This window comes from Caenorhabditis elegans, chromosome V (assembly GCF_000002985.6).
Source record: "Caenorhabditis elegans chromosome V".
In the NCBI taxonomy this organism is placed as follows: domain Eukaryota; kingdom Metazoa; phylum Nematoda; class Chromadorea; order Rhabditida; family Rhabditidae; genus Caenorhabditis; species Caenorhabditis elegans.
In genome coordinates this window covers 14006767-14028663 of record NC_003283.11, presented here as the reverse complement: position 1 = coordinate 14028663, position 21897 = coordinate 14006767, and the positions used below count along the sequence as shown (strand labels likewise).

The 21897-nt window shown below is 35.6% G+C and overlaps 9 protein-coding genes, 3 non-coding genes and 2 pseudogenes across 16 annotated transcripts; 9 read left to right on the top strand and 5 right to left on the bottom strand.

The window, feature by feature from the left end:
* Nucleotides 1-23: 23 nt before the first annotated feature.
* Nucleotides 24-203, bottom strand: T08G5.18. The gene has a single exon (NR_069931.1). It is a non-coding gene; the product is annotated as an Unclassified non-coding RNA T08G5.18 (non-coding RNA).
* On the top strand, nt 29-193 carry T08G5.11. The gene has a single exon (NR_000602.1). It is a non-coding gene; the product is annotated as a small nuclear RNA T08G5.11 (small nuclear RNA).
* A 976-nt stretch (nt 204-1179) lies between the features above and the next one.
* On the top strand, nt 1180-2330 carry T08G5.3 (T20D4.11-like domain-containing protein; the record flags this gene model as incomplete). Of its 2 annotated transcripts, NM_074084.7 has the most annotated exons (5): nt 1180-1371; nt 1421-1525; nt 1711-1893; nt 1944-2048; nt 2178-2330. In NM_074084.7, the coding sequence occupies 5 exons, from the start codon at nt 1252-1254 to the stop codon at nt 2211-2213; spliced, it is 549 nt and encodes a 182-aa protein (NP_506485.2). The 2 variants fall into 2 exon arrangements, with proteins under 2 accessions (NP_506485.2, NP_001129908.1); NM_001136436.3 differs by lacking the exons at nt 1180-1371; nt 1421-1525 and having other exon boundaries at nt 1780-1893; nt 2178-2213.
* A 39-nt stretch (nt 2331-2369) lies between these two features.
* Nucleotides 2370-3896, top strand: T08G5.2 (T20D4.11-like domain-containing protein). Its single transcript, NM_074083.5, has 3 exons — nt 2370-3224; nt 3451-3633; nt 3678-3896. Exons 1-3 carry the CDS (start codon nt 3012-3014, stop codon nt 3816-3818), a joined length of 537 nt encoding a protein of 178 aa, NP_506484.3. The 5' UTR covers nt 2370-3011; the 3' UTR covers nt 3819-3896.
* Nucleotides 3897-4128: 232 nt separating this feature from the next.
* T08G5.16 lies at nt 4129-4843 on the top strand (annotated as a pseudogene). The gene is made up of 3 exons: nt 4129-4233; nt 4283-4467; nt 4513-4843. Coding segments are annotated over exons 1-3 (621 nt in total).
* Nucleotides 4844-5489: 646 nt separating this feature from the next.
* On the top strand, nt 5490-6524 carry T08G5.15 (T20D4.11-like domain-containing protein). Its single transcript, NM_001129537.4, has 3 exons — nt 5490-5892; nt 6013-6195; nt 6242-6524. Exons 1-3 carry the CDS (start codon nt 5521-5523, stop codon nt 6380-6382), a joined length of 696 nt encoding a protein of 231 aa, NP_001123009.1. The 5' UTR covers nt 5490-5520; the 3' UTR covers nt 6383-6524.
* 21ur-15514 lies at nt 6407-6427 on the bottom strand. The gene has a single exon (NR_069930.1).
* A 402-nt stretch (nt 6525-6926) lies between the features above and the next one.
* Nucleotides 6927-8036, top strand: T08G5.14 (annotated as a pseudogene). Its single transcript has 3 exons — nt 6927-7205; nt 7251-7433; nt 7891-8036. Coding segments are annotated over exons 1-3 (608 nt in total).
* A 239-nt stretch (nt 8037-8275) lies between these two features.
* T08G5.1 (Titin) lies at nt 8276-9898 on the bottom strand. The gene is made up of 5 exons (NM_074082.4): nt 9422-9898; nt 9309-9377; nt 8611-9034; nt 8483-8567; nt 8276-8436 (listed from the first exon to the last, which is right to left on the bottom strand). Exons 1-5 carry the CDS (start codon nt 9462-9464, stop codon nt 8332-8334), a joined length of 726 nt encoding a protein of 241 aa, NP_506483.2. The 5' UTR covers nt 9465-9898; the 3' UTR covers nt 8276-8331.
* A 92-nt stretch (nt 9899-9990) lies between these two features.
* On the top strand, nt 9991-10394 carry mtl-2 (Metallothionein-2). The gene is made up of 2 exons (NM_074081.9): nt 9991-10060; nt 10118-10394. The coding sequence occupies exons 1-2, from the start codon at nt 10045-10047 to the stop codon at nt 10291-10293; spliced, it is 192 nt and encodes a 63-aa protein (NP_506482.1). The 5' UTR covers nt 9991-10044; the 3' UTR covers nt 10294-10394.
* A 693-nt stretch (nt 10395-11087) lies between these two features.
* srh-308 (Serpentine Receptor, class H) lies at nt 11088-12686 on the top strand (the record flags this gene model as incomplete). The annotated part of the gene is made up of 4 exons (NM_074080.2): nt 11088-11406; nt 11920-12113; nt 12164-12467; nt 12511-12686. The coding sequence occupies 4 exons, from the start codon at nt 11088-11090 to the stop codon at nt 12684-12686; spliced, it is 993 nt and encodes a 330-aa protein (NP_506481.2).
* Nucleotides 12684-13969, bottom strand: end-3 (GATA-type domain-containing protein). The gene is made up of 4 exons (NM_074079.3): nt 13708-13969; nt 13563-13652; nt 13260-13515; nt 12684-12940 (listed from the first exon to the last, which is right to left on the bottom strand). Exons 1-4 carry the CDS (start codon nt 13961-13963, stop codon nt 12814-12816), a joined length of 729 nt encoding a protein of 242 aa, NP_506480.1. The 5' UTR covers nt 13964-13969; the 3' UTR covers nt 12684-12813.
* A 1050-nt stretch (nt 13970-15019) lies between these two features.
* On the bottom strand, nt 15020-16331 carry aip-1 (AN1-type domain-containing protein). The gene is made up of 6 exons (NM_074078.4): nt 16028-16331; nt 15882-15976; nt 15760-15834; nt 15482-15702; nt 15377-15434; nt 15020-15325 (listed from the first exon to the last, which is right to left on the bottom strand). The coding sequence occupies exons 1-6, from the start codon at nt 16083-16085 to the stop codon at nt 15224-15226; spliced, it is 609 nt and encodes a 202-aa protein (NP_506479.1). The 5' UTR covers nt 16086-16331; the 3' UTR covers nt 15020-15223.
* Nucleotides 16332-16722: 391 nt separating this feature from the next.
* Nucleotides 16723-19893, top strand: ddx-17 (RNA helicase). Of its 2 annotated transcripts, NR_003170.1 has the most exons (8): nt 16848-16864; nt 16915-17812; nt 17859-18204; nt 18250-18309; nt 18463-18768; nt 19056-19153; nt 19199-19413; nt 19513-19564. NR_003170.1 is itself a non-coding variant. In NM_001047669.8 (7 exons), exons 1-7 carry the CDS (start codon nt 16848-16850, stop codon nt 19562-19564), a joined length of 1686 nt encoding a protein of 561 aa, NP_001041134.1. In that variant the 5' UTR covers nt 16723-16847; the 3' UTR covers nt 19565-19893. The 2 variants fall into 2 exon arrangements, 1 of the variants encoding a protein (NP_001041134.1); NM_001047669.8 differs by lacking the exon at nt 18463-18768 and having other exon boundaries at nt 16723-16864; nt 19513-19893.
* Nucleotides 19894-21897: the final 2004 nt, after the last annotated feature.

Genomic DNA, 21897 nt, shown 5'->3' with positions numbered 1-21897 from the left:
ACACCACTCTCTCCACCCACCGTCTCACAAACTTACCTGGCTGGGGGTTATTTCGCGATCAAGAAGGCGGAATCCCCATGGTGAGGCCTACCCATTGCACTTTTGGGCGGGCTGACCTGTGTGGCAGTCTCGAGTTGAGATTCGCCAACAGCTTTATTTTTGCGTATCGGGGCTGCGTGCGCGCGGCCCTGAAAAATATCGAATTACATGGTTAAATCGTTTCAGCTAAGTTTTGGAAAGTTCTATTGATTCTTTAGATAATACGATCTGTGGCTACTATCTTCCATCGTGCTCGACAACTGATGCTATTTCAAGTTTATTTTGACAGTTGGACAGTTACAGACATTTTACTGGCGCCATTCAGCTCCTTGGAATTATGTTTTTGGCTATGTAGCTTGAACTTTTCGATTTATTTTGTTTCTCGGAGAGTCTACTTTATCCTCTTTTATGAATCACTAGTGCCTTCTAGAATTCTCCAGCGGACCTACCTTTTATGTGAAGGTTCTAGTCAGGCATCTCGTGATTCTTATGGGTTCTGGAATGCATTTTATATTGGGATTCATGATACAATCGGTTTGCTTTCAACTTATTCTGAATATGTGCACCTGAATTTATTTTCTTTGGAACATGCATTAGTACAAATTTCAGTTTTATTGTTGTGCTTTTTGAGACTTCCACAAATTCAGGGTATTCTTAATTTTTGGTAAGAATCGGATTGTTTTGACTTATGAAACCACTTTGTAAATGTTGAAAGGTATGGCACAAAAAATATTTGTGGGATTAGGCAGAGAAATTGAAAACTGATTTTTTTGAGGTTGAAGTTTGTACTTTGATAATGGGGAGTATTTTAACCACAAAAGTAAATTATGCAAAATAGTTCAGATATGCCAGAATTAAAAAGAAAGCTAATTCAAAAATGTGATTAATTTTTTAACTGTATAGTTCTACATAATTGTAACTTTTTTAATCTAAGAAAAACTTCATGAGTGAACGCAAGAACCTGTTTTACAATTTATTTTTTCTGAATTTTGACACTACTCCTTTGTACCTGAAAATTATTAATCAACCACTAAAATCTCGCAAGCATGCGATTTTAGTTTGAACTGGATTCCTCTTTCCCTCATTTCTATTTTCATCATCCAGTTTTTGTCCGCCTACCTCCATGATAGATCCTATCGGTTTAGACAGTCCTTTTGTGTCTCAACAAACAGAAAATTCATTAATTAATTTTATTTCTGATTCATTAAAATTATGAAAACATTTTTATTTTTTGCTCTTGTCGCTCTCTTTATTAATTTAACTGAATCAGCTCCTCTTAGTTCATCCGAGTGTCCTGCTGAAAAAATAGATCAAATTGGAGAATGTCTGAAAGTAAGTTGAAAGTTTTTTTTGAATTAAACATTTTTTAAACTACTTCCAGGACCTTGTATCCACTGTGGAGAAAATCACAAGATGGGTGGATCAAGAATATAAATTTGACAAAGAAGAAAAGAAAGAGTTCAGAGAAAAGTGCTTAGAAACACAGGTGAGAAACTTCGAAATTTATGAAAGACCTGTAAAATTTTGAAAAATAAAAAATGATAGTTTCAATCATTGTTCACTTTTTGTGCGACCATTAGAGAGAATACGATTATAGTAATTTTTCCTCCTCATTTTTTCATTTAATCAATCATATATAGTTTTTTTGTTTAATTTTATGTTTAATTTCAGAAATGCTTCAGCTCAGTGAAAACCAGTTGTCCAGACTTCCCAGAAGCCGTCACCAACGAGCTTGATGTCATGTGTTCCCGTTTCAATTTTATAATTGAAAAGTTCACAGATTGTGTACCAAAACTCAATAATTTAACAGAGATCGAGTGTGTCAATGAGGTATTCGGACCGAAATCTTTAAAAGTGAGAATGTCTTCAACAACAGATTTCAATCTAATCGATCTATTTTGTAGAAAACATCCAATGAGAAATGCGATTCATTAAAGGAACATAGAGTTTGTGCAAGGAAAGAAGTTGAAAATGCATGTGGTGATAAAATGGGAAAGGTTTTAGAAGAGGTAAGTAATTTTTGAAATTTTGAAAAACAAATTCGAAACAGCTGAAGAACTTTCGTGTTTTTTTCGGCTTTCAGGACAGATCCAAACTGATTGAATATGACTATAAACTTAAAGTGTTATTTTTTCCAGAACTTCGACGTCGAACTCAAAATGCACAAATGTTGATCTCATTTATGATTATATTTTTATTGTTGCTCAAAGCTCAAGTAAATACTCATTGTTTGACTTTTGAAATTCAATTTTTGCCGAAAACTCCCAGAATAAACATGTCTAAGCTGGTTGTCTACCGTGATTGTTTCAATGATCGTGACATTAACATCTAACCAAAAATGCAAAAATTGCTAGAAAAATCCAAGAACTTTTGAAAATCGTTTTGGCCATTTTTGGATCTATTTTATTTAGAACATATGCCTGTTTTGAGGAACAAAAAGAGCCCCATGTTCAAATATAAAAATTTTTACTTCACGTTATCATTAGATTTTTGAAGCAATTTTTTCTTTGTATTAATACAATTTGTTAAATCAAATAATTATGGATTAATGTTCGATTGCTTTGAAAAAAACACTTAATTTTGTTGAAAATTAAACAAAATACTTCAAATAGTGTCTGGAAGTTTTATTTTGCCAAAAAAAACCTTCAGCGAGATATTCAATTTCCCGAATCTTCGAACAAAAATTATTAATTTTTTCAAATTAATCCAACAGTTACTTATTAACATTTTATTTAAAAAGATAGATTAGTGTACCGAATTCCACAGCTTTGTACATACTTGCCGCACCACACCTACCTACCCGGCCGGAATGAACAAAATAACTGATCCCATATTGATCTTCTTCTGGTGAGGAACTGATGTATGTCATATTGTCAAAACAACAAACCCACACTACATCCCAAATATTTGCTAACTGCCCATTTTAAAGAAACTAATGGGTACATTTTTCCCTCTAGTTTTCAAAAATAAATATGTTAAACCTGATACTCGTCACTGTTTTTTTGACCTTTCCCATTTTTGATTCATATTCTGTAAACTGTAGAAGTAATTTGGTTAGAAGTGAAATTCGAAAATGTACTCAAACTGTACACGAATTTCAAAGAACTCATGAAAGAATGGATGGGAACAAATGGCTTGAGCCACAGACAGCTGGAGAACTGAATCGAAAATGTGATGAGGCAATGGTAAGTTGAAGTTTTTGTTTTGGGTTAAATGACCTGAGACGTTAAGAAATTTTTCTCGATATATTACAGCTTTGACACAACTTTAGCACACCTCTCCATTTTGTTTAAATTGAAATGGATATTATTTTAAGATTTATTAGATATTTTTCTATACTTTGACACTACATTTTATCGAAAGTTATTCGAATTTATGTCTCCTTGAACTCTTAAAACTCTTAAAATTTAGAACTGCCTCCACGTGCTCGACAACTGCTCTGTTTTCGAAGACGATGACATTTTATGGCTCGAAGATTTCTGCGATTCATACCGGTTTTTCACTGGAAATTTCCATGAATGTGCAGTCAAAATCGATAGGAATCAGAAGGATCCATGTGTACAAGACTATCTTGTCAACTCTCCATACTTTATGGTGAGTTAAACATTAAAAAACCGCTGAAAATTCCAAACTTCCAGCTAAATTCTGATGAGCGATGTGCAAAACTGCATTCAGATGGAGCTTGTGTATCAAATGTCATCAATTCCACGTGTTCTCCAGACTATGCAATCGATTTTGACAGACTTTTGGATAGACAAATGATACGAATGAAATGTTGATTTAAAAGTGAAAAATTACTTCAATCCTAACATTCCATGTAAATTATGTAAACTGTTTATAAATATTTGAAAATTGGTTTTTTTATGTTTATGGATGTTTTATCATTGTTGAATATTGATTACCTGCCTGCGGTAAGAAACAGAGGTGCCGACTGCCGACAACTTGGCATAGGCTAAGGCTTAGGCTTAATCCAGATTCCCATAAACTCCATAACCTCCATATTTCAATAAATACGCTGAATATGTTTTTGAAAGAATTTTAACCATTTTCTTTTCATTTTTTGGGTATTTTCTTAATGAACCTTTTCAGCCAAACGTTGTCAAATTCTTTGGAATCGCCGCTTCACGAGATCCTTTCATGATTGCTATCGAATTCTGTGCAGCCGACTCTTTGGAGAATAAGCTTAAGAAAGTGGTAAGATAACATTTTGTTTGAAACCAGTTCACATCTAAATGAATTTCAGCCCATCACAGATTTTGAAAAGATTCGATATCTTTTCCAAGCAGCCAACGGTCTTGACTATCTTCATGAGCTAGGAATTGTGAGAAACTGCTTGCTCACCGATGATGACATTCTGAAAATTGCGGATTTTGGGTTATCAGCTGATAAAGGAGGCACCAAGCACAGAGCAGAGATGGTTCCAGTAAGGTTAGTGGCTTGCGGAGTGTAATTCGGACTCAATCTTAAATTCAGATATATGGCACCAGAAGCCGTCGAAAAGATGATAAGTACAAAGGAAAGTGATGTTTATGCATTCAGTGTATTGATATTTGAAGTTTTTCATAAAGCTTATGAACCTTTTGGAGAGTACGGACCAAGAGAACGAGTGCCAGAAGCATTGGGCAAAGATGAGGTGAGATTATTGCAGTTTGAGGAGATTCTGTACCAATTTCGGTGTGGAAATTGCCAAAACATGTATTTCAAATTTTCTAGTGTTTGTTTTTTCTCTAATACTTGCTCATTTTTGTTTCAAGATATTAATTCATTTCAGCTGCTGAGCTACACTTTAAAAACATTTTCCTAAAAATTCCAGTCGACAAATCGGCTTGGCAGATCTCACTTCATAACCCGGAACGTCCGCAGATTCAGATGGAATTTGAAATTATCTTCAAACATGCCAGGTAATCGTTTTTAATTTTTGACGATAAAAAGATGATTTGTAGATTCCGAAATGTTAAATATCGCGCAATATTTGCACGTTCTAAAGAAAACGAGGATAGAAGATCAATCGTAGCATCGTTACAAAAAATGGGAAAATTTCGTAGTTTTGAATTTGCCCAATTATATAATTTTCCAGATGGACAAGTACAAAATCAAGAATTGAACTTGCTTTTATTTGATTTTTTAAGTGATTTTGTTTGAATAAACTGAGGTTTTTATTCAAGATAAATACAAATATTTATTTGAAACACCGGAAAATCTGAAGCTAGCAAAAAATTCTAAATGATATAACATTTAAGTCGGAAGAAAATATTTTCTATCAGATATGCAAATTTACATGAATCATTGAAGTGATTCATTTAAAATTTCTATAGAAGTTTTAATTGAATAGACTGAATTATCTGGGGCAGTTTTGCGTCATCTAGCAAACAGCAGGATTAAAAGACTATTGACTATAGATGAAATAACAAGGTAATTCAGACTATAAAATAGCACGAGTTTTGGAATATAAAATTCAAACTATTATTTCTCTAACTTAAAATGATATATCAAGTTTTTGTTCTTCTACTTACTTCCAATGGGATTGTCACTTCGCCAAGCTCCATCGGTCTTAACCTTTCAGTTGGAGTTACTGTAGCTCCGCCACATGGTCCAACAGTTACTACCATGTCTACTCCACACACGACAATGAAAACCATCATGCAAAACCTAACCACAAGCAGCCATCAGGTAGCTACCACAACTGCAAAAGCTGTCACGAAATTTCCGAAAACCTGCGAATCCCTCGACACCCTGGTTCAATCCAGTCAGTGTTATTATGCTCTTGAAGGACTTGATTCAAGTATGTCTGCAATGAGTTTGACTGATCCAGATGTTATTCAAGAAATTAATGGATACTGTTCTACATTTACGGTGAGTTCAGCGGGATTTCATGAATGCAAAAATATCACCTTTAGTTTCTCATTATGGAAATTTAGAAAAATATACGAAAATAGAAAACTAGACTAGCAGGAAAAATCATTTTCATTTCAGGATTGCTACCCTGAAATCGAAAAATGCGCGGATTTCGATTCGTATTCAATCGGTATCATCAAAACATTTTGTGACTTTTATCAATTTGTCACTACAAAGTTTTTCCTACCGTGCTCTCTTATTTTGGAAGGAACATCAACTCCATGCACAGACAATGCAACATCAATTATTTTGGATTTTAATGTAAGTTACAGAGTTTTCGGAAAATAATTAACCTCAATTTTTTCAGTCAACGATTCCTGTGAAGTGTGCAAAGCTGATTGCAGTGAATAGTTGTTCAGTGAAAGAAGTAGAAAGCTCGTGCAACGTGAGAGGAACTCAAAGCTACCAAATGTTCTTGAATCGTCATATACAGACATGGATGTGTTAATTATTTTTATCCTGGTTGTATTCATGATTTCAATGTAAATATTTATTGTGTAAATGTGTAAAACTATATTAATATGATGATTGTAAAACATCTGATAGATTTTTCGAGAATATTTGATAAAAACAATGTTATCCTCTAAAATATTTATGAGAACCTTTCAATGTTCAAGTACACTTTCAATTCTATTTATTTGAAAACAGATGAAATCTGAAAATTATTTTTGTTTCTGTGCCTCCTGGCCGAGTTCAAGTCAGCCTGTTCAAAATTCGCTGCCTCAGAATTGATTAAAGTTAACGTGAATATACACAACAGGGCACGACTACCAAACCTATCATTCAAACTTGAAAAATATTTTTGAATGGTCAAACACTGAACCAATGGATGGTAGAATGTTGAACAAAGATTGAAAATACAGTGATCAAATCTGGGATTATATAAATAAAAACATTGAAACTATGATTAATGGCCACACTTTGTAGCACTAGTTTTTTTATTTTCAAACTCTAAAGGTATGCTATTTTATTTTCAATTTCTTATTATTTTGGTTACAGTAAATGTAAAAATTGTGGCTAATTTTACTTCTGCAACTAAATCATTTCCAAGCTATACAAAAACTCCCAATAAAATTTTTAAAAAAAGCTCCACGCAAAACTCGAAGATAACCACGGCCTATCAATTTTCATTCTGCACATCAGCGAAAACTCAGGCAGCATTAGAAAAATGTCTCAATGCTTTTGATGGCGTTGCTGCTTTCAAAAATTCAACAAGTCTACAAAACCCGAAAAAAATTGAACGAATGAATGGATATTGTTCCACAATAGAGGTTGGTGAATCAAATCAATTTTTTCTACCCAAATTTTAGTTTTAGGCAAATTTTCCAGTACTCAAAAGATGTATGGACTACGATGCGAAATCCGTTGAGAAGTTACTATCCTTTTGCAGTTTTTACCAATTTTTTGCAAGCAAAATCTTCTGGAGATGTGCTCTAAAAATGAAGGACCAATATGGAAAATGCTTCAAAAAGTCAATGGAAACAGTTCTCGATGTTAATGTGAGTTTGAAAGATGTTGAAAAATAAAACAAAATAAAAAATGAAACACCATATGAAAACAATTTGAACAGTTTATTAAGTTTGAAAGAAATTTAAGTTTTTAATTTTTTATCTCCAATAAACATTAAGTATTCTCGAATTCAACAAACTTGATAAATATTTTTTAGAGTTTTCTGTGAAAAAAATTATTTTGTGATACATTTCCCTCTAATAAAAAATATCAAAAATATCAAAAAATAAAACAAATTGTTGCAAAAATGATAAAAACGAAAGTGAGTCACGGGAAAATAAGTGTGGTTCAGTCAAATTCAGATGCAATTCAAATGAGGAAATTAGAAAGAATTGTAGAATTTCAAAAAAAGTAATATTTGGCAAATTTATTGAGTTTTTTGTCTGTTTGTGGTAAATTGATATTTGGGATCAGGTTGAGCCTTCAAAACTTTCTCAAATCTTTCAGATAGAATCTTTCATGAGTTGAAATGCTCAAAACTTCAATCTGTGAGCAGTTGCTCGATGGAAGAAGTTCGGAACACGTGCAATATGAGGGCTTATCAGCGATATCACATGTTTTTGAATTCTCGACTTCAAGCATGGATATGTTAATAAATTATTTTTTCAAGTACAAGCTAAACTCAAAACTATACATTTTAATTGAAGGTTCAGTATCAAGTTTCTAATTTCTAAAAAAACAGTGGTCGCCAGATTACTTTTTATACTAGAGACGTTTGTAGTTCTATATTTCAGATTTAGTTATTAAATTCGTTAATTTTGTGTTACTATCTATACGTGACTACATATAAAATATTCATTTGTTCTTCTTTTATAAAAGTAAAAAGGTATTTTTTGAGCTCTCAAATTCTTTAATTGATTATACAACTTTCAAAAATTAAAGCAGGAATCACATTATAATTTTTGGGATTCCCCGATATCTAAATGGTTGTTTTGCGGATATTGACTTTCCTTTCAGATGACTCGGTGGCACTGCTTTTACAAATCGATTTTTCTGGAAAATTTTGAATTATTTAGCCTATAAAATCCACAAAACTTACATCATCCGGATGGCACCTCCTGAATTTAAGACCATAGTTGATAGTAGGTGGAGGAATTGTTGGATAACGTGGGTCTTGATGTACTCTGAAAAATTTTAAATGGTTGTGTAATGAGTGTCAGAGCTCACCGAATTTTTCTGGAGTGATGTCTTGGACGATATGCAATGTTTCTGGGTTTTTGATGGTGCTTTATACTATTAAAGTTTCTTAATACAGTAACATCCTCGTTATTTTGAGTATTTCGAGAAGTTGAAGTATTTCTTTGCTTTCTCATTTTTCTTCTAACTATTCGCTTTGGCTGTTTCTTCACTTTTCTTTTCTTCTTATGTGTTTCCGTTGTGTAAATTGGACCAGGTAGAATAATCGGTGATTCAACTTCCCGAATAGTCATCACTTCGTAATTCATCATTCTATCGTCATCTTGTTCACGAGAATGATTGTCAAATAATCTTGGCTGCTCTGTAATAACATCTTCCTGAAGACGAGCTTCACTAAAGCGCCTTCTGACAGAATCAGGGCTTGTTGGCACAGAGTTGAATGGGGTCCAGTCGTCTGAAATTTTAAAATTGAATCACTTTTACGGGTAAGGCAGGATATCACGATAGTGTCTAAAAGGAGGAAGAATTTTTTCTTGTTTTCTGCCTGGAATTGTTTCAGGATTAAAATAGCAAGCCTCGAAGTTTGCCCGCTGGCCCGAAATAGCCTATTCATCAGTCAGCCGCAGAAGGGTTGTTTTTGGGGACCCCGCTTTACCGGTGTAGTATTATTTGACATTGGTAATTTTTTAATTACGGTTAAACATAAGTTAAACAATAAAATTACAAACCTGCACAAAGAGTTCCTGGGCCACATAATGTTTCATCAATATCACTTCCCCAGGCGCTATGTCTATCTTCTGAAATCTCAGTTTTCTTTTCTAAATTAAATAATATTTCAAACCTTCTACATGTTCTGGAGCGGTTCTGGAACTTTTTTGTCCCATAGAGAATACAAAAAGAGACGAAAATGGTTCAGTGGAACGAAACAAACGTGGGATGTAACCATGGAAGTGAGAATAATTGATGGAATAGCTAATGAGCTGAAGCTGAGTAGATCAGAGACTACTTTATTCTAAAAAGTACAGTAGTTGGAAAATTACATGTTTCATTTCTAATTTTCAAGGAAAAGCTAGTAATTACCGTAATCTTGTTTGTACCTGAAATTTTATGTACTGCAGGTGACCAAGTATGTTTGAGGCATGACTTCACACACCTAACTGATAAAGGCCTCTATCACAAACTAGAGTTGTGACGGAAAATTCAACTTCTCAGAATATAGCTCAAAATCTATCAAATTTTATTTTCAAAAATCCAAATAATTGTGCACGCAATGTACTTACTGCTTCATAAAGTTCAGAAGAATTGGATAAATTTGAATGAAGTTTTCAAAGCTTTTATCAGTGACTGTACATTGTGATAGGCTTGTGCTGTTATCAGCTGCCTCAAATAGGTTGTCGCTTGAAAATTTATATAAAAGGCCTACCAGCAGACATGAGAATCAAGCTTCAAAGGCTCTACTCAAAAATGGTCTGCAAGTGTGGTAAGTTGAAATTTCATTACGCTTTTAATTAATTTTGAATGAAACCCCCTTTCCCAGACTGCAAAAACCAAAATTGTTCCTGCAACACCGGAACTAAAGATTGCGATTGCTCCGACGCCAAGTGCTGTGAGCAATACTGCTGCCCAACTGCCAGTGAGAAGAAATGCTGCAAATCTGGATGTGCCGGAGGATGCAAGTGTGCCAACTGCGAATGTGCTCAGGCTGCTCATTAATTTGAAATTAATACTCTTCCCTTTGAAACAAATTCCTACTAATTGATATTGTTCGAGGTTTTTTCTTGAAAGCTGAAATAAATGTTAAATATTTATTGTAATTTCTTAGATTTTTAAACTGTCTTCCTTGTCAACGACCAGAAGCAAAAATTATGGGAATCGCGATAAAATTCAAGGAAAACTTTTGATCATCACTTTTGATCTTCACACGATTTGTTCCTTTTCAAGTAAAATATAAATCTTTTTCCGAACAGACTGAATCCATTATCAATTTTATAGACAGTGGAAAACATTTATCAAGTTAAGACAATTTTGAAAATTACGAAAAATCATTTGACCCAAATGGGTCAGGTGTTATTTCTTAATTCAAAAGATCTCAGAACCAGGAAAAAACATTTTTGTGTGGTTTGTTTTCAGCTGCTTTTCACTTAATAAATCAATTAATGCATCAACCAAATTGTTAAAAACTACAAATAGTGCGACTGAAAATTTAAAAATTGTGCCCAAACTTTTAATGAGGTTATCAATTTTCAATATCTCGAACATTTGGAAATTTTTGGAATTTTTTTGTTGGAAATTTGCTTAAAGTATTTACTAACTTTTGATCTCATATGTTTGAATGGGTTTAGATGGAAACTACCAAAGAACATGTGCAAAAGATCTCAGACGCGAAAAGCTTATCCTATTGAGTGATCAGTTTTAGAACAGGTGAAAACGTTTCCTAGCTAAATTATGAGCTTTTATCCCTTTTTAATTTCTCTCCGTGATTTACTTTATTACCTCAATACCTCAAAATGTGCACCGAGGATATTAATTTATTTGCGACTGATGAGTTCTATGCTGGAATTCTTCACGTACCTACAGCCATCGAAGTGACCGTTCAATTGTTCGGAGCATATATTATTTTAACTAAAACTCCGCGCAAAATATGTTCTGTAAAGTTCAACATGGTCTTATTGCACATTGTGGGAGCAATCGTCGATTTATATCTAAGCTTTATTGCATCTCCAATGCTAACACTACCTGTCAGTTCAGGATATCCTCTTGGATTCTCTTTAATATTAGGTATTCCAACTGATGTTCAGGTTTATCTTGGATGTGTTTTTGTTGGGGGTTAGTTTATTTTGAATTGGCTAACTAATGGTAATAGTATAATAAATATAAAACGTCTTATTGAAAACAGAAGCTTTATTATGTTTTCAGTTTCGATATGAATTAATCTAATCTCAATAACAAATTATTTGATTCCCAATTTTTTTGTGATGTCTTTGGCTTTTTATTTAAAGAAAACTTCGTGCCAAATTTTGGCAACGCACCTTTGACAACTTTCTGTCCAATTTCGGCAGTTTTCTGTCGAACCTTTGTAACTTCCGAGAGTGAGTAAGTTGTCAAGGTTTGAGAGAAAAATCCCAGAATTTTACAGTAGGTTGTCTAAGTTTGACCAAAAGTTTCCAAAGTTTGGCAGAAGATTGACTAAGTTTGTTGGAAGGTTGGACAGAGAACTGCCAAAGTTTGACAGCAAGTTCCCCAAGTTACGAATTTAATGTTTACTCTAGGGTTTTCAAGCTACTATTCCTTTTTAAATTATTCAATTTGAGAGGAACCGAACAATTCAATATATTTCAGTGATGTGCGTGGCTGTAACCATATTCTTCGAAGATCGCTATCACCGACTAATACATGGGCATACAACAAACGGATCACTGAACTGGAAACGTACCTTATATGTTGTATTAAATTATACTATATCAGTGACGTTTATTATTCCCGCATATTTAAAACTACCGAATCCTGAAGTAGCAAAGCAATATGTGAAAAATGTGAGTTTTCGTTTTTTTTTTGAAAGCTTTAACCAAAAAGTGAATTACAGATAAATCCATGTATTCCAAATGAAGTTCTCAATCGTCGGGAATATTTTGTATTTGCCACTGATAATACAATAGTCAATGCCTGTCTTTTGAGCATGTTCTTCATATGTCTTCCCCAAAAATTGTATTTTCTCGGAGCAATTTTTCGATACTTTTCCCAAACAGTGTCTCTCTCGGCAACTACTGCTCGCTTACAAAAGCAATTCTTCTATTCAATGTGTATTCAAATATTTATTCCAGTTGCATTCATCTCATTACCAGTTTCATATTTTGTCATGGCTTCGGAAAATGATTACTATAATCAAGGTAAAATTAAGCTGAAATTTGAAAAAAAAAATCATTTTTCCAGCTGCCACAAACATTGCGATGATTGCAATTGCATGTCATGGAGTTCTTTCCACTATAGTCATGCTTATTGTTCACACTCCACACAGGAAATCAATTCTTGCAACACTACATTTCAAATCTGAACAAGCTGTTCGAAATTCACAATTGATCTGGAAAACTGTAGTATCAAGAGCATGAAGTTTTTTTATTTATTTATTATGGAAACCAGCAGAGGGGAAATAAAACAAATAGTTAAATTATAACCGAAAGGTCATGTTTGATTAGAAAAATAATAATGCTTATTGCACAGAGTTGATCAGTTAAATCAAAAATTAAAAGCATTAGAGTCAACAAGTGGAGCAACTGGACGGCGTCTTCTCTTGGCAGCTGGCTTATTCCAAAGATGTTGTGGTCTTTTATGTCCTTTGACTCGTTCGTAAAGATTACACGGACTGAAAAATATGAGATTTAAAAAACTCAAGTTCAAAACTTTTACACCTAGAGAGCCCTCAAAAAATAGTGAAAAAAATTTCCACCAATTTTTTTTTGAAAATCGTCGATCAAAAAACAGACAATGCTTTGAATTTCTCGATAAGTGGTTAAAAAAAGAGTTTTTACTACTTTTCGACATGAATAAAACATTTCAAAAAGATGATAAAAAGTTTCATTGCGGTATCTGGTAACTTTATCAGCATAGGAATGATTTTTAAACATTTTCTCACTGACTGTAATCGTAATTTAAATAGAACATTCAAAATAATTCAAACTTACTTGCACTCAGTTTCTCCTTGCTCATTTCTCCTCCACAATTTCGTTTCCCGACATCCACAATTGGAGCACGAAGAGTTGATATGCATTGTGGAAATCTTCTTGATTTTATTTTTCGAAGCTTTTCTAGCTGGCTTCCATTCTTGAACTTCTTGAGCTGGAAAAAAGTTGAAGCCCCCGTCAATTGGTATCTCTGGCATGGAATTTTCATTGTTGTCGGGATTGGTGTGGTTGATGGAAGTTTGAGATTGCTGGAGGTCTAAAATAAATTTAAGATTAGGCTGTAAGTTTCATAGTTAATTATACCATTAATAGGCGTCGTGAATTCAAATTGATTTGTAAAATCAAAATTTTGAACTGGAAATTGAAAATCAGGCATCTGTTGATAGTTTTCATCTGAAACATTAATTTTAAATATAAAAGTAAAATAAAATAGTTTTTTAAAACTCACTGTAGTATCCTGCACCATTATCTGGTTGCATAAAATTCTGTTGCATTGAATTGTCATAGCCTCCATTGTATGAATTTGTCGTCATATCTTGTGCCGGATAATGATGATAATTCATATTCTGGAGGACATCTGGAGATGGTGTCCCGTAGCCTTCTTCATTGAATTGGACTTGTTCGGGAAACTGAGGGAATCCAAAATCAAAAGACATTGGTGAGTTGGAAGATGAAGATGATGAAGAGAATGAGTTCGAGTACATGTTTATACTTTGAATGAGAATGCCTATTCATTTATCTTGGAGCAAATCATGGTAAGAAGAGGGCGTGCCTCAGCGTTCCGTATACTTTTCAGCAACCGCCTTTTTCTAGAAGAGACACAAGGCGGGGTGTGCTTTGAACGTGGTATACTTTCAGCTATTCATCTAACCGATTATACAATCAGTGTATACTCTTTTGTCGGAGCCATCGGAACACTTGGAACATACTTGTTTGGTATACTTTTACTTCTTTTTTAATTTACCGTGGGCTCTCTCAAATAGAAGTGCATCTCGGATTTAAACTAAAAGTATTTGTTTCATAAATTTTACTTCAATAAAATTTCCATTTTAAACACAAATTATCATTCGGAAAGAAGTTTTTCACGTGCGAGAGTGAAAGAGTAGAGAGAAAAAGAGGGAATTTGAAACACGTGAAATTTAGAGAGGTTCTGATAGGGGAACAATTAAATTAAAATACACGTTTGCATTTTAAAAGATCACATGAATAATACCATAACACGTTGCTCTTGTTTTTTATTTTTCCAAAAACTCGATTCTCTCCAAATCCAATCATTCACAATTTTAACGGAACAAAATTTTTTGTAATTGCTGAAAGAGAAAACTGATCCAAATTAATTGAATATTTATTAGATAAAGTTGTGTAAAGCTCGACATGCTTGTATTTTCTTCTTCTTTTTCTGTTCAATTCTCAACCAACAAATATTTTTGGTAGTTGAGAAATCTGCGTCAAATTACCGCTATTCCCGTAGATCTACGAAGATCAAACCGATATGGGACACTCTGACACCACGTGGGATATACTGTAGAAACTGCAAAAATTAATTGGCGACAGTACTATTTAAAGGAACACACGCCTTTGCGCGAAATATTTTTTGTTCGCGTCGAGACCTACACAGTGAGTCTCACCTTTGAGCCAAAAGATGCATTTCTCAAAATTAGGTAAAAAATGTTTGAAAAGTCCAAATTTCGTTTCAGTCAAAAGTTTGCAAAACTCTTATTTTACTTTGTGAACCCCAGAACACCCATTAACAACAGTTCAAAGCAGGTGAACAATTTCATATATCAAGAAAAAAGAAAAAGTATTCAACATTGTACAAAGAATCAATATTTTAGTAGGACTGAAGTTGGCGAAGTGAAATGAATAAAAGTTTTGACACGGATATGAACTAGAACAAGGTTGAAGAGAAATGCAAATTGTACAGAAAATATGAGAAGGGAAATAAATATACACTAAATTGGATGCTATGAGACGGTGCAGTTGGAATTGGAATTTCTTGTTTGATGCGGCGGTGCAACTCGATTGTATTCTTCTTGTTGTAGAGAACGAGCCAGAGCTTCATCTCCCTGGAAACATTTGTGATTTAGTTAGTTGTTTTTTTGAAAATAGATACAAACCTCTGTTCTTGCTTGTGCGGAACATGGATTCATTCGGGAACGCGCGATTGATGTGATTCTGGAAAAATACCTTGAAATTCGATTTATTCAAAACAATAAACTTACGAATCCGTCCAGCTCTTTTTCTGATTTATCTTCATTTCGCCAACTTTTCGCTCACAACTGTGATCCCGCTCGTGTCTGTGAGAAAGGCAGTAGTTGTTTCGACATTTTGAGCAATTCATGGCTACCAGCTCTTTCTTCTTGCATTTTGGGACGGTACACGCGTTTGAATATACTTTTGCACGTTTCGGAGTCTGACAATTGTTCTGAATGTGCTCATTGACCTGAAAAAGAAACAATTTTTATCAATATTTTTGCAGGAATAATTTCAAAATAATTACTTGTTGATCAACATTGACATCTTTCGGCGTTGGAACTGGCTTCTCACATATAGGACAAATAGGAACTTGAACGGACTGAAATTTAATAATTTTAATCTAAAAAAAGATTTTCAAACACTTACAATTCTTGAGCCAGTCGGACAATTATGAGCCTCAAATGTGAAGTGCTCTGAGCAGTAGAAATGTCCACAACCGGAGCATTTGATTGGAAGAAAATCTGAAATAATTATTTTTTTATTTAATTAATTTTTTTTAAATGTTGACTTACCAAGTCTGTTGCAAACTGTGCTCTCACAGTGCTTTCCGAGATTTGGGAACTCCGCCATAGCTGAATAAAGCAAACGATATTGATAGGAAACGAGAGAATATAGACTTTTAAACACAAGAAATGATGACAATTGGAAAAATTCTAGAATTTACCAGAAATGCCAGACATCGGGTTACGAAATTATTGATTTTTATATATTATTGAAAGCTTTTGGACTTTTTAGAACGAGAAAAAATTGAATAATTCAATTTCAAGATTTTTGAAATCAATATCAGCTGATTCGCTAGAAAACGTGACGCTTTCAGTATTTCGTGACGTCACTGCGTACAGCTGGATTAAAGGCGCATGACATTAAACGTGCGGTGGGTCTCACAGCGAAACCGCTTTGCACCTCCTTCTCCCGCTTTTTTTGATTTTCGTCTCTCGCATTTGTCCCAAAACCTTTCATCTTTTTCTGTTTTTTCTTTCTAAATTCGATTTTTCGAACGATTTAAAAGTTGTTTTTCCCATTATTTTTCCCCCTTCTTGCACGGTGTGACGCAAAATACTCACTTGGTTATTTTGGCCCCACTTGTGTTTTATAGGGTAAAACAACCGAATTTCGTCGAAAATTTGGGTCTCTTCAATCCGTCCGTTCTCGTTTGCTACTCGTTTTCTCAGCGCTGCGAATCAATTTAAAACTTGTAATTCGTCAGCGCGTGCTTCTGTATCAAAGGAAGACGAGCCAAACGAGAGGTCTACTAATCGAAGTCGATATTTATTTTCGCAGCAGCCGTTGCACGACCAGAAGTTCGCATTTCAAACTCATATAAAAAAGACAATGGGAGACAGAGGATAGTAAGTTGACTTATCGATTATTGACGTGCATAATTGTTTTTCTTTTTCAGCGGAGGTTCTAGAAGCTATGGAGGAAGCAGCGGTGGTGGATCCCGCGGAGGATATGGAGGTGGAGGCCGTGGTGGCGGCGGCGGAGGATACAGCGGTGGTCGTGGTGGTGGATATGGAGGAGGTGGCGGTGGAGGCTACGGAGGAGGTGGTTATGGCGGCGGTGGCCGTGGAGGAGGTCGTGGAGGATCCAATGGTTCAGCTGGAGGACGCCTTCGCGATGTCGACTGGTCTGCCGAGAACCTTACTCCGATTGAGAAGGATTTCTATCACGAGAATGCAGCCGTATCCCGCCGTGAGCAGTATGAGATTGATCAATGGGTATCAGCAAATCAAGTTACTCTCGAAGGCCGTGGTGTCCCACGCCCGGTTTTCGAATTCAACGAGGCACCATTGCCAGGACAGATTCACGAGCTTTTGTACGGAAAGTTCCAGAAACCAACAGTTATTCAGTCAATCTCCTGGCCGATTGCCATGAGCGGACGTGATATTATCTCTATCGCCAAAACTGGTTCCGGAAAAACACTTGCCTTCATGCTCCCAGCTCTCGTCCACATCACAAAACAGGCTCACCGTCAACGCGGAGAAGGACCAGCCGTTCTTGTTTTGCTTCCAACTCGTGAATTGGCTCAACAAGTTCAAGAAGTATCAATCGATTTCTGCCACTCGTTAGGACTCAAGATGACCTGTCTCTTCGGAGGAGCATCCAAAGGACCACAAGCTCGTGATCTCGAGCGTGGAGTTGATATCGTTGTTGCCACTCCGGGACGTCTTCTCGATTTCCTTGATAACGGAACTACCAACATGAAGAAGTGCTCTTACTTGGTTCTTGATGAAGCCGATCGTATGCTTGATATGGGTTTCGAACCACAAATCAAGAAAATCATCGGACAGATTCGCGTAAGTTGAATCTGTTGTAATTGTGTTTTAATATATATTTTTTCAGCCAGACAGACAAACACTCATGTTCTCCGCCACATGGCCAAAGGAAGTTCGTGCGTTGGCTTCAGATTTCCAGAAAGACGCTGCTTTCCTCAACGTCGGATCCCTTGAGCTCGCTGCCAATCACAACATCACACAAGTCGTCGATATTCTCGAAGAACATGCAAAGCAAGCCAAACTCATGGAGCTCCTCAATCATATCATGAATCAAAAGGAATGCAAAACCATTATTTTTGTTGAGACAAAGCGGAAAGCCGATGAATTGACTCGTGCTATGCGTCGCGATGGATGGCCAACTCTCTGTATTCACGGTGACAAAAACCAAGGAGAAAGAGACTGGGTTCTTCAAGGTTAGTTAAAGTTACCAATTATTTTGTTATAAATACATTTTTCAGAATTCAAAGCAGGAAAAACACCAATCATGTTGGCCACCGATGTTGCCGCGCGTGGATTGGGTTAGTTTGTCGCGCCAACCTAGAAAGGGTCAAATTTTAGATGTCACATATTAGAAAAGTCGGTTTCAGGAGTTTCTGGCTTCCAGTTTTCTTGACAATCGTTACAATAGCATGGTATTCAGCCATATTTGTGATTTATTTGACCCTTTACAGTTACACCAACTTGATTTGGCCGAGAGGATTGATCGAAATGCAATGCAGTTGATTTTGGCAGCGTCTTGTGACGTTATCATATCATACGTTGCAGATGTGTAGTGGCAGAGAGTACCTTCTGGTGCTCTGTGAATGAAATCTACACATCGAGTCGAAGAAAGCGGTTCAGTTTCGCAAGCCGCCAGTATTGCAGTCATATACATTGAGTGCTGTTGTGGCTTGTGCAGGCTGTTCCGATGACTCATCAGTGACTCCGTCGAATTTTTCTCCTCTTCCCCATTCCCATCTTTAGAATTCTGGGTTCAGGTGCGTAAGTACGTATAGCTTAGTCAGAGTTGTATCGGCGGTCTCCCTGTGGTGATTGCTCTCAACCTGGTGAACTAGGTTTTATACGCATCTGGAACCTGTTAATAATTAAAAAATTATTGGAATGGATTTATTTCCCGGCTTATCCGGAGAGAGGAGTTTAAATGGCAATTCACTGTTTCGGTTCACTCGTGTTTATTCTTCTTGGTTCACCTGGTTGAGAGAAAGCGTCGTTCACGCTTTTTGCTCTAATTTGTTTTACAGTAATTTTAATTTAACAATTTTAGATGTCGATGATATCAAATTCGTGATCAACTATGATTATCCAAACAACTCTGAAGACTATGTTCACAGAATCGGTCGTACTGGTCGTAGTGACAAAAAGGTAAATTAGTAGAGAAAATTCAATATTTCATGATTTGTTTTTCAGGGAACCGCCTACACTTTCTTCACTCATACAAACGCTTCCAAGGCAAAGGATCTGTTGAAGGTTCTCGATGAGGCTAAGCAGACTGTTCCACAAGCTCTTCGTGATATGGCAAACCGCAGTTACGGAGGTAGCAACTCAAGGGGTCGCTATGGAGGTGGTGGTTTCCAGAAGAGAGGATACGGAGGAAACGATAACTTTGCTCCAAAGAGGCCACGGTACGTGTTTTTGTGATTAGAAATAAAAAAGTGGAATATGATAACGGATTTTTGAAATCGCACCTAATTTCGAATAAAATTAAATCCTGTAATTTTCAGATATGACAACGGAGGATACGGTGGAGGCAGCGGTGGAGGTGGCCGATGGTAGACGATCTACATATCTTCTCACTCACTTCCGACATTTAAACGATAATTCAGATCTCGTTCGTTCGGTTTTAATGGAACTCTGAACTTCTCCTCATTTTTATTCTTTTTTACTTTTTACTTTCTTACTCTTTGTTTTTTTGAGCGTTGTGCCCATATTTTATTTTTGTTTTAATCAGTAACTGTCATCTCCCTCCAAACTTTTAATAATATCCATCTAGTTTTATCATTGCGTTTTGTGTAACTCGGCTGCAATGGAAACAGTTTTGTTTCAAAGATTGTTTCTTTAATATAAGATCTTTTGAAGAAAATAAATATTGATGTTGATGGAAAAAATTGAAATATATTTTTGTGTTTTGGCTGTTGTCCCCCACTTTTCCTGTTTGCTCTTTGTCTTTTCCTATTGTTGGCACGCGGATTTCTTGTTTTTCATTTTTGTATCCTTAAAACGACACAGGCTCTTCAGGTTCTGTGTTCGTCAGTTCTTGTAGGCATTGAAATTCTTCTTCTCGAGACCTTCTTTTCTATTAATTCAGTCTATTCTATTGCAATCGATATGTGAAAAGTGAGAGATAGATGGGCGGCATTGAAGTACAGTTTTCTCGTTGGCGGGGCGCCACAGACAATTGATCTTTTGTAGAGACGATTGCGTCAGTTTTTAGGCCAATCGCATTTTTTTCCTTGCAAACTTGAACAAAAAACTGACATGATCGTTTCGAGACCCAATGGCAATTGACAGATGTGTACCGGAAGTGGAAGCTTTTTGTTCTCGAACATGGTGAGCAAACAACTCTTTTTGCAGTAGAGCTTGTATATTATATGTTTATAAACTAAGTTTTTCATTAATATAAAGCTAAAAGTATTTAGAGAATTTATTTCAAAATATTTCTGTAATTTTAAAAATATAATGGCCCTAGAGCCACTTTTCCATAAAATCGTATTTCTGGTGGCCACTTTTCCATTTAAAAAAATTGAAAAAAAAATCATTAGAAATTAGAAAAATGTTATAAATTTTTTCTAGTATCTACAGTGCTCCACATAATGATACGGCCACCCCCAAATTTTGGTATAACTCAAAACTGGGTTGAGATAGCAAAACATAGTTTCTTGTGAAAATGTTCGCTGTACTAACTTACTTTCAGATAAGTATTGGAAATATACCTGAACCGTTCGTAAAAAAGATAAACCATTTTTTCATGAAAAACCATATTAAAAAATCCACAAAATGAAACGGCCACCTTTGGTTTTTGTTTTCTTTTTTCGTTTTCTTTGCAATTTTTTTTGCTAAACGTTAAGTTTCATGTTCGTTTGTGTTTTTACAGCTATGGGTCGTGGAATAACTTCAACTGACTACGAAAAAGGACAAATTGTGCCAAATTATCTCAAGGCTTCTCGAATCGTCATATTTTTCGTGATTTGAAACGTTTGAGAGATATGATCACTCGATATACTTCCAATCCTGCCGCTTATTGCACGAAAAAGTCTTCTGGTCGCACACCTTTTCTTTCTGTCAGACCCAAGCGAAAAATCGTTCGTCGAGCATCCAATTGAACAGTGACTTGCTTGAAAAGTAGGAGCGAGATGAATCTGGCAGTGTCTGTTGAGGCCGTACGACATGTTCTTTTGAAGTCTCAGTTTAACAAAAGACGAAAATTAAGAAAGGCTCCATTCATTACCAAAAAAACCGCCAAAACCGTATTCAGTTTGCTAAAATCAGCAAGAGAACTAACTGAAGACAAGTGAGGATTACGGTATAATCATTCAAGCCCAGTTTTTGGTTTCAGTTCATCTTTTCTTTTCTCAAATCGTGCCACTAATCACGGTAGTAATCTGGTTCATCACAGTTAAACTTTTCTCGTCACTGAAGAGCACTGTAGTGAAAAAAGCACACACTTTGCACACCTGTGAATTCTTTTCTGCGGAATTAGTCCAATGAATCTCTCTCCATCTGCGTATCTCATTGTCTTCCATAATCCCTCATTTCTTTCCCATTCAATTCCACTCACACTAAAATAAGTGAGAGACATAGAAGCTGAAAATGTCTAGTGTCCGCGCATTCTCTCCGCGGCGGCGGCCTGAAGCCGTCTAAGCGGAATAGGAGAGAGAGAGAGAAATAGAGAAAAAGTGAATAGAAGGGAGCCGGGTCCCCTCTCTCATTCGTGTCCTCAGTCTTCTTCTTCTATTTGGCAGAATGCCAATACTAACGGAGGCCGAAGACTTTTTTTCTGTGTTTTCCCCTTCCTCCTCGTTTTTCTCATCACTCTGGAAAATTGTCTTGTTTTCTTTTTTTTTTTTTCTCCAGACCACTCACATTTATACAGCTAATTACTGGTTTTA

What these genes read in the sequence shown, in the direction of transcription:
- ddx-17 (NM_001047669.8), top strand. An exon ending in AAGAGACTGGGTTCTTCAAG is followed by an intron (nt 18,205 to 18,249) that starts GTTAGTTAAAGT and finishes TACATTTTTCAG; the next exon opens with AATTCAAAGCAGGAAAAACA. An exon ending in TGTTGCCGCGCGTGGATTGG is followed by an intron (nt 18,310 to 19,055) that starts GTTAGTTTGTCG and finishes TAACAATTTTAG; the next exon opens with ATGTCGATGATATCAAATTC.
- end-3 (NM_074079.3), bottom strand. Translation starts at nt 13,963, where the DNA reads ATGTACTCGAACTCATTCTCTTCATCATCTTCATCTTCCAACTCACCA. An exon ending in TAATGGTGCAGGATACTACA is followed by an intron (nt 13,653 to 13,707) that starts GTGAGTTTTAAA and finishes TTAATGTTTCAG; the next exon opens with ATGAAAACTATCAACAGATG. An exon ending in CAAGGAGAAACTGAGTGCAA is followed by an intron (nt 12,941 to 13,259) that starts GTAAGTTTGAAT and finishes CATATTTTTCAG; the next exon opens with TCCGTGTAATCTTTACGAAC.
- T08G5.15 (NM_001129537.4), top strand. Translation starts at nt 5,521, where the DNA reads ATGATATATCAAGTTTTTGTTCTTCTACTTACTTCCAATGGGATTGTC. An exon ending in GATACTGTTCTACATTTACG is followed by an intron (nt 5,893 to 6,012) that starts GTGAGTTCAGCG and finishes TTTTCATTTCAG; the next exon opens with GATTGCTACCCTGAAATCGA. An exon ending in CAATTATTTTGGATTTTAAT is followed by an intron (nt 6,196 to 6,241) that starts GTAAGTTACAGA and finishes CAATTTTTTCAG; the next exon opens with TCAACGATTCCTGTGAAGTG.
- T08G5.1 (NM_074082.4), bottom strand. Translation starts at nt 9,464, where the DNA reads ATGGGACAAAAAAGTTCCAGAACCGCTCCAGAACATGTAGAAG. An exon ending in CCCAGGAACTCTTTGTGCAG is followed by an intron (nt 9,035 to 9,308) that starts GTTTGTAATTTT and finishes TTAAAATTTCAG; the next exon opens with ACGACTGGACCCCATTCAAC. An exon ending in CATCACTCCAGAAAAATTCG is followed by an intron (nt 8,568 to 8,610) that starts GTGAGCTCTGAC and finishes AAAATTTTTCAG; the next exon opens with AGTACATCAAGACCCACGTT.
- T08G5.2 (NM_074083.5), top strand. Translation starts at nt 3,012, where the DNA reads ATGTTAAACCTGATACTCGTCACTGTTTTTTTGACCTTTCCCATTTTT. An exon ending in GAAAATGTGATGAGGCAATG is followed by an intron (nt 3,225 to 3,450) that starts GTAAGTTGAAGT and finishes CTTAAAATTTAG; the next exon opens with AACTGCCTCCACGTGCTCGA. An exon ending in TCAACTCTCCATACTTTATG is followed by an intron (nt 3,634 to 3,677) that starts GTGAGTTAAACA and finishes CCAAACTTCCAG; the next exon opens with CTAAATTCTGATGAGCGATG.
- aip-1 (NM_074078.4), bottom strand. Translation starts at nt 16,085, where the DNA reads ATGGCGGAGTTCCCAAATCTCGGAAAGCACTGTGAGAGCACAGTTTGC. An exon ending in ATGTCAATGTTGATCAACAA is followed by an intron (nt 15,703 to 15,759) that starts GTAATTATTTTG and finishes TTTCTTTTTCAG; the next exon opens with GTCAATGAGCACATTCAGAA. An exon ending in CCGCACAAGCAAGAACAGAG is followed by an intron (nt 15,326 to 15,376) that starts GTTTGTATCTAT and finishes AAATGTTTCCAG; the next exon opens with GGAGATGAAGCTCTGGCTCG.